We start from the raw sequence: 10,672 nt of genomic DNA, 5'->3' as shown, positions 1-10,672 counted from the left end.
GAACGACAGGTGCAGGAGGAGAGAGAACGACAGGAGCAGGAGGAGAAACAAAGACAGGAGAGGACTGAGAGGAGAAGGAGGAGGGAAGAAAGAGAGAAATGGGAGCGGGAGGAGAAAGAGAGGCGGAGGAAGGAGAAGAGTGGTGGAGAAAGACAGGAGACGACAGGAAGAAGTAAATCTGAGTGGACCTTTGTCTCAAACCTGAAAATGTGGCACCTTGAACACAAGAAAGAGAAAATCGTCAAGGCCCTTATCAGGACCTGTGATAAGGAGGAGTCCATTGAGGCTGGTGGTAAGAAAATCACTTTCTATACTGTTAGAACCCATTTGATAGAAGACTGTGTTTCTCTGCAGCTTCTTCTCTTGTAGATGTTGTAGCTGTTCTCCAGGCTCACCACTGATATTTTGTTTCTTTCAGATGATACTCCTGAAATGAAGGACATTCGAGTGTGGAGGCAAATGGCAAAGAAGAGGAAGCTGCTGAAGAAAAGGCAGACAATAGAGGACAGAATAAAACGCAAGAAGGAGAAGCAGAGACAAAGACAAAAGTGGACAAAGAAAGAGAGAGAAAGAAGGGATGGGAAAGGAGCACGTAAGTGGAAGAAGAAAGGAGAGGAGGAAGACACAGAAAGTGAGGAGAGTGAAGAGAAGAGGACACAGAAAGATCTGGATCTGTTCCAAAGAAAAGCCTCATGTCAAACCTGAAAACGTGGTACCTGAAACAACAGAAGGAGAAAATCGTCAAGGCCATTAGCAAGACCCGTGACAAGGAGGTGGCCATTGATGTTGGTGGTAAGAAAGTCAGCTTGTACAATATATTTCATAAGTGTGTTGCCTCCAGAAGTTAAATGGTCACTTTATTAAGATGTCAAAGTCACAAGATTGTAATGTTGACACTTCAGTGATTGAAGGGTTGCAGGTGTTGAGCTTACCTTTCATATTCTTCTTCTGTCCAGATGATACTCATGAGATGAAAGAGATAAGAGTATGGAGACAACAGGCCAAGAGGAAGATGCTGCTGAAGAAACAGCAAGAACTGGAGGAAAAAATACAACACAGGTTACATGTCATCACAAACAGAAGAGCAAAGAGTGTGGATGGAAACAATAATGTATCTTAGGCAGCACAATTTAATATATTTATTTTTATAATTTAATTTGATATAATTTAATACTAGATTAACTTAATCAAATGTAAATAGAAATTATATTTTTATAATTTAATTTAACTTTTATATATTTATATTTTATTATTAGTCATATTTAATATTTAGGATAGAGTAATTTATTTTTTAACTAGTTGTAGAAATAATATATAGTTAATAATAATATATAGTTCTAGAAATAATATAGTTAGAGAAGCAAAAGTTATTTAATATAAAATAAAGTTATTGTCCTCCGATGAGGGGGGGTGGTGGTGGGTCAAAATTAAAATATTTATTAAGTATTTTATTATTAGTAATATTTAATATAATTTAGAATAAAGCTATTTATTTTTTAACTAGTTGTAGAAATAATATATAGTTAATAATAATATATAGTTCTAGAAATAATATAATTAGAGAAGCAAAATTAATTTCATATAGAATAAAGTTATTGTCCTCCGATGAGGGGGGGTGGTGGTGGGTCAAAATAAAATTTAAACAAAAAGAAAAAGAAAAGAGAACCATGAAAAACACTTAAGCACTATAAAATATTATATAATTGGATCTAACTAAATGTAATAAAATATTTTATTAGTAGTAATATTTAATATAATTTTGAATAAAGTCATTATTTTTTAAAAAAGTTGTAGAAATAATATATAATTAATAATATATAGTTGTAAAAATAATATAGTTAGAGAAGCAAAATTAATTTAATATAGAATAAAGTTATTGTCCTCCGATGAGGGGGGGTGGTGGCGGGTCAAAATTAAAAAAAGAAATGAGAAACATGAAAAACACTTAAGCACTATAAAATAATTGGATCTAACTAAATGTAATAAAATATTTTATTAGTAGTAATATTTAATATAATTTAGGATAAAGTCATTTATTTTTTAACTAGTTGTAGAAAGAATATAGAAAAATTCATTTAATATAGAATAAAGTTATTGTCCTCCGATGAGGGGGGGTGGTGGCGGGTCAAAATTAAAATATTTATTAACTATTTTAATATTAGTAATATTTAATATAATTTAGGATAAAGCAATTTATTTTTAACTAGTTGTAGAAATAATATATAGTTAATAATTATAGTTCTAGAAAGAATATTAGAGAAGCAAAATTAACTTCATATAGAATAAAGTTATTGTCCTCCGATGAGGGGGGGTGGTGGTGGGTCAAAATAAAATTTAAACAAAAAGAAAAAGAAAAGAGAAACATGAAAAACACTTAAGCACTATAAAATATAATTGGATCTAACTAAATGTAATAAAATATTTTATTATTTGTAATATTTAATATAATTTAGGATAAAGTCATTTATTTTTTAAGTAGTTGTAGAAAGAATATAGCAAAATTCATTTAATATAGAATAAAGTTATTGTCCTCCGATGAGGGGGGGGTAGTGGTGGGTCAAAATTAAAATATTTATTAAGTATTTTATTATTAGTAATATTTTTTAATTTTAAAAAAAGGAAGAAATGAGAAACTTGCAAGATACTTAAACACATCAAATCTATTGCGATCCAATAGGTCCTGATCTGATCTAATCTAATAAGAAAGAGTCCTGAAACAGAAGAGGAATTAAGCACACTTTAAATAATTGTAGTCAGTTTATGACCATAAACACCAACACAGGAGTGAACACATCCTCATATGGAGACAGCAAATGTTGTTTAAACAGACCTACATTTACTGTCTAACAAAAATCTAGATGGATCTGATCTAATCTGTTGTAATCCACTCTAACCAAGTCATTATTTAGGTTCATGTAGTTCCACCTAAAATTAAAGTTCAGTTGCTGCTTTAAAAATGTGAGTGTTGTTACTCCTTCTGTGACCTGAGCCTCTCCAGTGTTTTCTGGTATTTTCCTCTGCTTCCCTGGAGCCTCTGCCTCTCTGCTCTCTGTGTGTGGAGGAGTGGAGCATCTTCTGCTTCACCTGTAGCTCATCGATTATTGTTTCAGCTTCACCACGTGGTAACACATCTGGGCCACCGTAGGTTCTGGTGTTTCTTATGTCTCTAGTGTTTCTAGTTTTTCTCTAGGTGTAGTTCTCCTGTGTTTTTTGTGCTCTACTGAGTCCAGTCTCAGAACTCACCTGGTTCTTTGCTGGTGCTCGCCTCTGTGGCCTGTTCACCTGGTTCGCCGCCATACCCTGCCAGACCATTTGCCTGCTCCGAGCCTCCAGTCTCCACTGCTCCTCCCGGGTCACTTCATTCCTCTGCCGCATCAGTCCTGAAGGGGGCCCACAGAGACTGCTTATGTACAGGACCCAGGACTTTGTGCTCTACCCCTGCTGGTGGTCAACACAGAGATCTGAAGACTTCTGTTGAGAAAGATGGAGAGGACCCTTACTGTGCTGGAGCCACAAACAGCCACCCATGGCATGCTGAAGGGGGAGGACTGAGACACACCCACTGAGAAACACCCACTGCCCACCCCCCACCCCCACACACATTCTTGTTACCCAGTTTTCATTCCTGTTAATTAAATTAAATGTGTTCTTCAAACAAAACAAGGATTTACCTGGTCTTAACTGTGTTCGCATGACCTGAATTAACCTCAGTGGTGGATTTACTGTATAATGAGAGTTGATTGTTTCCAGTTTCTTACTGTACACCACACACTAAACCAAGGAGGGCTCCATGGGTGAAGGAGGATGTCACCACTGAAAGGCACAGAAAGGCATCACTAATATTTGCAAACACTTTCATAGACAGTGCAATCCCACAGTCTCTGTGGAGAAAGCTGAAATCCACTCTCACACACACAAATCCACAAAATCCACTCCTGTAAACCTACAAGAGTTTGGAGGCAATGGAAGAGAAGCAGAAACTACCAGCAGACAGATGGCTGCAAGGAATATTTAGAGGCTCACTGACTCCAAACAAATATTAGTGAAATGATTTTATATTATGATTCTATTGAAATATTCTTTTCATACGGTTTGCATTTATTTCTGAGTATGTTTCTGAAGTAGTTCTGAATTATGTAGTTGAAATTTAGGACTGTCTGTGTGTGTTATTAGGGGTTAGGGTTAGGGTTGTGTTATTAGGGGTTAGGGTTAGGGTTGAAAAAAGATTAAATGAATTAAGATTAAATTTAACTTAATTACAACAAGCAAAAATGTACTTTATTATCACAGTAACTGCAGCTAATAAAAGCCATGAAGACAACACACCATCTCCACAGGTAGTTGGCTCGCTGGTTGCATTATCTTCTACGGCCGGAGAGTGGCGCTGTATCACATTTTCTTCCGTGTTTTCCTCCAGTTGTACTTCCGGGTTCTAATGTTTACAATTGGTAGCATCGTTGAAACCACAGAGCTGCTTTCCTGGTTGACGAAAACTACCTTTTATGCAAAAACAACATGTGCTTCAAGTGCTAGGATAAATATACAGAGACGGTAGGCTCCTTCTTAGGACTACATCGGTCACAGCCGGAATTTAAACTGTATCTTTAACAGCAGCTAACGACCGCAGCAGCTCGGTCAGGCTGCTCAGGCTAACCGAGCTAGTTCAATTAACACTTAATCAACAGCAGTTTGTTGTAATGTAAAAGCTACAGTGGTCCCGACGTTCGTTTGTGTGTGTGTCAGTTAATTTTATTGAATTAAATATGAAAAGTGACGACAGCTGTTGGTTTTCGTGTTTCTCTCTTTGTAACGTCATATAACCACATTAAAACATGATGTGTTGTTAAATAGCATTATCACTTAAGGAAAATATGGCCAAGCAGCAAACAGTGGCTCAGCTAAGAAAATGGAATAAAGTCAGACCAGTAAAGGCAGCATAAGACACTTTAACTTAGTAGCACTAATTATTTCTCATATCATTTTCCTGCCTTACATTTCTCATTTGTACAGTTGCACAGGCAGCAGGCCTCCATCATCGGGATCAACTGCTGGCAGTCCCAGTCTATCACAACTATGAAGAAGAAAAGCAGACATCCCAGGTCATCTGAGACGTCACAGCAGAGCAGCAGGACACAGATGACCGTGAGCGTCAGTGAGGAAAAGAGGACGCCAGGAAACAGAGGGAGACCACGGAAGACTGTTCCTGTAACCACAAACAGTTTTTACCACAAGGACACAGCGACAGACAAGACCACTAACTTAGATTTCAGTGTGACAGCTGCTGACGACACAGTGAAACATCCAGAGAGCAAGTCAAAACCTTCAGGTGAGTGGCAGTCACGCCAAACTCATTCAGAATCTGCCAGGTCACAGCCGCTTTGCCTCTCAGTTTTATTTGCAGATTTCTGAATGCAGTTTGGTACAATGTCCATTTCATTTAAATAAAGAAGTGAAGTCCAAGGGGACTTCAAATTTTTCTTCGAAAACCCATAAAAACAAATTTATTTTTAGGTAAAAACTGACCGTGTTTTTCTTCCACAGGCAGACTATCCACTGCTATCTGCCGGCTCTGTCATGGAAAGTTTTCCCCACGCAGTTTGCGGCACGCCTTCAACAGATGGTCTCAAGACCCCATCGATATTGTTGACGATGAGTCAGACGCCACGGCCCAGTCGCCCCTGTTATTCCACACAGATTTCCAGAGACTGGTCGGGGTCCAGTTGAACCGTGACCCCCGGTTATCCGAGTTTATCTGCAAGAAATGCCACGCCAAGTTCTACAAGTGCCACAGCATCCTGATCAGGTTTCTGCAAAGAGTCAACCTCCCACCAGTTGGGAAAGAGAACATGAAAAGCCGGTGAGTCCAGAATCCACCTCAGTGTGACTTTATAACTGTGCAGGATTTTCATATGTGCAGGTGGAAAAAATACAATTATGAGAAACTGTTTGTTTCTTTTTCAGGAAGAATGCAAAGTGTCTAGACTCATCAGTTAATCACGGCTCAATACGTAAATAAAAGCGTTTCTTACTTCACACTTTCAGAAATCACAATAGTACAAGTCAGGTTAACTGACTGCATTTCTCTGTTGCTGTTTTCTCTCAGCACCACCGTCCTTTACCTCAGACCCAAAGTGCCTCCACAGTCTGGTGTCCTGGGCTCACCACCACGGAGAGGCCTGCCGCTCCTGCCCCGACCTGAAGGAGGTGCTGAAGGGTCAGTGCTGGGGCTCTGTGAAGGCTGTGTGGGGTTGTGTTGATGGTCACAGATACATCATGGACACTCAGTGTACCAACGCTGTTGATCCCGGGTACACGATGGACTTTGGCGGTGGAGCGTTAGGGAGTGGCAACGGTGATGGAGTGATGTCAGAGGAGGAGGACCTGGAGCAGGAGGAGGAGGAGGAGGATGAAGTAGAAGAGCCCAGTGGGAATAGAAGGATGCCGGCGGGGAGTGTAAACGCTCTGGCTCAACACAGTCCACCAGCCGTCACGGCACAGACTCAGAGCTCAGCACTGGCTGACTGGACCAGCAACACTGAAGGTGAGACTGAATCTGCTTCACATTGAGGTCAGAGTGCCTGGAGGGTCCAGCGCTGTACTACTGACAAGCAACCTCATATGCTATCAAATTATTTTGGTGGTAAGATCCCATTAAGTTGACCCAGTCTGGCCTTTGTGGTGATCACAGAAACCCAAGACCACTGGTACTCACACGTCCCAGAAGGTGATCTTCTCATTTATAAGCATGTTATTCATCAAGTATCATAAAACAAATCTGCTGCTATTTGTGCTGATGACAACAATCACATAAATGTAGTCATCGTTTTAACTCACTTACTCAAGTAAAGTAACTTTGAATTAACATGTCATAGGCAACCTGTGGAGTGTTTGATGAATTATGCATATGCACGATACAGCTGTGCACAGGGACCAGTGATGAGATACACTGCTGGATTCACACTGTCCCACTGATGAGCTGTTGGTGGTGGCATAAAGAAGTGTAGCTGGATTTAAATGTTCAAAAATGTCTCTTCATATATTTTATGTGATAGAAATGCACTGGGCAGGAGTAACACAATGTAAACAGAACTAAACTGCATGGGGCCTCTTGTATGTGAGTGAAGTAGAAGAACACAGAGAAGATAACAGTGTGGCTTTACCTTTGAAATTAGAGTACTTGCTTTTCAGTGGTTGTTTGTGGCGCTGTTAAATTGTATTGCATTATACAAACAGGTATTTTTATTATTTGAGTTATTATATCAATGAGGGTAGGTTAATGAGAGACTAAAAACAATTTAATATAAAATTTGACTCAGTTGTCAATAAATACAGGTGTTTATATCCATCCATTATCTATACCACTCTTTTTTTTTTTCAGTTTTTGCTCATGCCGTTTTAGTTTTTCTTCTGGAGACCAGTTTGTTTTGCTGTTGAACTGAACTGTGTTGTATTCAGTATATTCAGCATTCAGCCTTCATGTAAACACAACCAAGTGTCACTAACCAGTTTTTCTACTGCAGAGACTGACACACATGTTTAGAACTGTCAGCTTGTGGCATGTCTGTATGAATCCCTGACTCACATGGTTGTGTAGATTTCACAGGTCATGAGGAGGCGTTGTCTCCGGCTCCGGCCCAGGTGGAGGACAGGACAGGTGATAGTGATCTGTCCGACAGGTGAGTGACACAGCTCATCGCAACCATCTGACTGCGTCTTTACTCACTTCTGAGGACCATCAGTTTGTGGGAGAAAACGTCAAAGCTTGTTATACTTAAGACGTTTTAAAGTAATGAGATTAAGTTTGATAAAAACCCAGTAAAATATACAAGAAATATAATTGTGTGTGTGTGTGTATGTGTGTGTCCAGGGTCATTTCCGAGGATGAGTTTGAGGAGAGTAGAAAAGGAGGGTTGTCAGATGATGAGTTGTTTGAGCCGTACTCAGACAAGAGGTGGGTACAGATACTCTTCAGTAAAAGTTGCTGTTCCTTCTAAAGTAGCAGAGATGGACTAAAAACAGATGCTGACAGAAACCCAAGTACTGTTTTTAGTAGTTCTCTTCCCTCCTCAGAGCTCGCAGGGTGACCATCCCCAGCAAGAGAAGACGGAGCCCAAAGGCCCCAGAGGAGCCCAAAATCAAAAAGAAACCTGGACCCAAACCGGGCTGGAAGAACAAGTTCAAACCTAAAGGGTCTGTAGACCTGCAGTTAAATACACGACCTCCATTTAGCATAAGTTCAACGTGTTAAATGTATTTGAATCGGTTGGAAGCAGCAGATTATAGTTTGTTAAAATGTTTAGTTGTAGTTAATTTAGTCAGTGGTTATAGTTCAGTAGATTGAGTACATGTACATTAACAAACTACTGTTGTGTTGTTTTGAAGAGAGGAGCTGCCCAACATCTACAAGTGTCCATATCAGGGTTGTACAGCTGTCTACAGAGCTCCTGATGGTCTGAAGGTCAGAATTCATCCTGACAACATTTCTCTGTTAATGAAGTCATAAATATTTATTAAATGGATCATTAAAGGTGTGTGTTACTATTAGGAATGCTCTAGTACTGATAGCAATGAAAAAGTGACCTGAGTGCTTCGTTATTGCTCACTATTCACACTTAGAATGAACTCTATAAACCAATCAAAATGAATGAGAAATCAGTATTTGACACCTGTATAAAGTCTTTTCTCACCTGGCTGATTTTTAGAAACACATCAAGGAGCATCATGAGGAGGTGAGAGAGCGACCCTGCCCACACCCCGGCTGCAACAAGGTCTTCATGATCGACCGCTACCTGCAGCGACACGTCAAACTCATCCACACAGGTGAGGCCAACAGAAGGAATTTAGTTTGTCTTTAGACAACGTCATGTTTGGTGTTTCTTTACTGAAGTCTGTGTTTCCAGAGGAGAGGAACTACATCTGTGACCAGTGTGGTCAGACCTTCAAACAGAGGAAACACCTGTCAGTTCACCAGATGAGGCATTCAGGAGCAAAGCCGCTGCAGTAAGTACAGCCATCGTAAAACTTCAACTGTTTTATTTAAACTAGGTGACATAATCATCTGTGAGCTGTGATTCTCTCCGATTTGACAAAGCTCCTCCAAACAGGACGAGTAGAAGAGCAAACTAAACTTCACATATAAAGTCAAACAAATCAAACACAGGTGACTTATTAGATTTTAAATGTCTTCCCTGCAGGTGTGAGGTGTGTGGTTTCCAGTGCCGCCAGCGAGCGTCACTAAAATACCACATGACCAAACACAAGGCCGAGGCTGACCTGGAGTTCGCCTGCCTGATGTGCGGTAAACGTTTTGAGAAGGCCCACAACCTGAACGTCCACATGTCCATGGTCCACCCTCTGACTCAGGCTGAGGCTCAGAGAGGCAGCAGCCAGCAGCAGCAGCAGCAGCAGCAGCAGCCAACATACTCTGACCTGCACACCATCACTCTGACCGGAGAGGTGGTTCAGCAAGACCAGGACAGATGACGAGTCCAGGTCCAGGTGTGCTGCAGGGGTACAAAAGCTGTGGGTCAGGGACCAGCTCTGTACCTGGACTGAGACGGGACCTGTTGTGTGGCTTCACTGACCAACACAAGACAGATGTGTTTGATTTTTTACACCAACCAAGTTTTTGTGTCATAGGAACAAAACATGAAGTTTCTTTTCAGTGGATAGAGACCAACACACCCAGCTCTCAGCTCTTTATAAATTCCTAAATTGATTCTCATTCCAAAATGAATCTGTGTCATTGTCAGAATGCAAGTTTAGGTTTTAGCTTGTTTTAGAAGAAGCAGCAGTTTTTCCTTCATGTGCTGCAGTTTAACCTGAGTGAACAGGTGGGACACGTTGTTACCACACAGACTGCTGAGGGTCGTCTTCAGAAAAACAACCAAAGGCACACTGCACTGACTTTGTGACAGTAAGATACTTTTACCCCATGCTGTTTTTAAAGTCAATCTGCTGTCCAGAAAATGAACTAAATTACCTGTGTCATAGGTCATCATCAACCACTGCAGTATATGTTTCATGTGACTGCTACACAGTAAAACCCAAGCTGTGTTTCCACTGTTGAATGCTTTTAATGTGAAGCACGACTAACAGAAGTGTTGGGTTTGTATTAGCAGTAACTTAACACAGCTCTGACAGTTTGAAGGCTGAGAGCTGAACATCAACTGAATCAAATTACAAGCAGTAACTCTGTCAGTCCCATGTTCATAGGTAGGTAGACTATGTTACCAACAATTACAGAGGGGGTTTGATTTCATGAAAATCTCGAGGCTTATAATTTGAAAAGAAACAACCACTTCAGGTGCCTCTGTTACACATCTGATCTGATGGAAACATTATCTTTAACTGTCTATGGACTATTTGGAGTTTTACAGATGTTTTTAATCCATAGCTAAAGTACACATTAGCAGCCACTTATTAACAACTTGTAATGTTCTTGTTTTCCAGATCCATGTGCTGTGTAAGCTCGTCACAGTGCAAACAGCTGTGCAAAATGATTCCCAAGAACATGTAGTTCTGTTTTCTTAGGTCATTGTTGTTAAGTTATTACAGTGCTAAGGAGTGTATCTCTGTATTGTAAAGAACAAAAGGGCTTCAGATGTACATGTGTAAAGTTGTGTGTGCAGTATGTACAAAAAAATAAATTGTAGACCTTTTTACAAAACTG

The 10,672-nt window shown here is 40.0% G+C and overlaps 1 protein-coding gene and 1 long non-coding RNA gene across 2 annotated transcripts; both read left to right on the top strand.

Annotated features, from left to right (window-relative positions):
* Positions 1-6: 6 nt before the first annotated feature.
* Positions 7-2,527, top strand: LOC108901937 (uncharacterized). The gene is made up of 3 exons (XR_001963976.2): positions 7-292; positions 419-792; positions 957-2,527. It is a non-coding gene; the product is annotated as an uncharacterized LOC108901937 (long non-coding RNA).
* Positions 2,528-4,394: 1,867 nt separating this feature from the next.
* On the top strand, positions 4,395-10,669 carry znf276 (zinc finger protein 276). The gene is made up of 12 exons (XM_018703632.2): positions 4,395-4,551; positions 5,011-5,326; positions 5,542-5,857; positions 5,962-6,008; positions 6,104-6,541; positions 7,595-7,676; positions 7,868-7,951; positions 8,071-8,190; positions 8,383-8,458; positions 8,703-8,820; positions 8,901-9,000; positions 9,195-10,669. The coding sequence occupies exons 2-12, from the start codon at positions 5,074-5,076 to the stop codon at positions 9,481-9,483; spliced, it is 1,923 nt and encodes a 640-aa protein (XP_018559148.1). The 5' UTR covers positions 4,395-4,551; positions 5,011-5,073; the 3' UTR covers positions 9,484-10,669.
* Positions 10,670-10,672: the final 3 nt, after the last annotated feature.

This window comes from Lates calcarifer, linkage group LG10, assembly GCF_001640805.2.
Source record: "Lates calcarifer isolate ASB-BC8 linkage group LG10, TLL_Latcal_v3, whole genome shotgun sequence".
In the NCBI taxonomy this organism is placed as follows: domain Eukaryota; kingdom Metazoa; phylum Chordata; class Actinopteri; family Centropomidae; genus Lates; species Lates calcarifer.
This window is presented reverse-complemented; position numbering and strand designations above follow the sequence as displayed.

Coding starts and splice junctions, on each gene's coding strand:
- znf276 (XM_018703632.2), top strand. CDS start 5,074: ATGAAGAAGAAAAGCAGACATCCCAGGTCATCTGAGACGTCACAGCAG. Junction 8,191..8,382: donor AACAAGTTCAAACCTAAAGG/GTCTGTAGACCT, acceptor GTTGTTTTGAAG/AGAGGAGCTGCCCAACATCT. Junction 8,459..8,702: donor GAGCTCCTGATGGTCTGAAG/GTCAGAATTCAT, acceptor GCTGATTTTTAG/AAACACATCAAGGAGCATCA.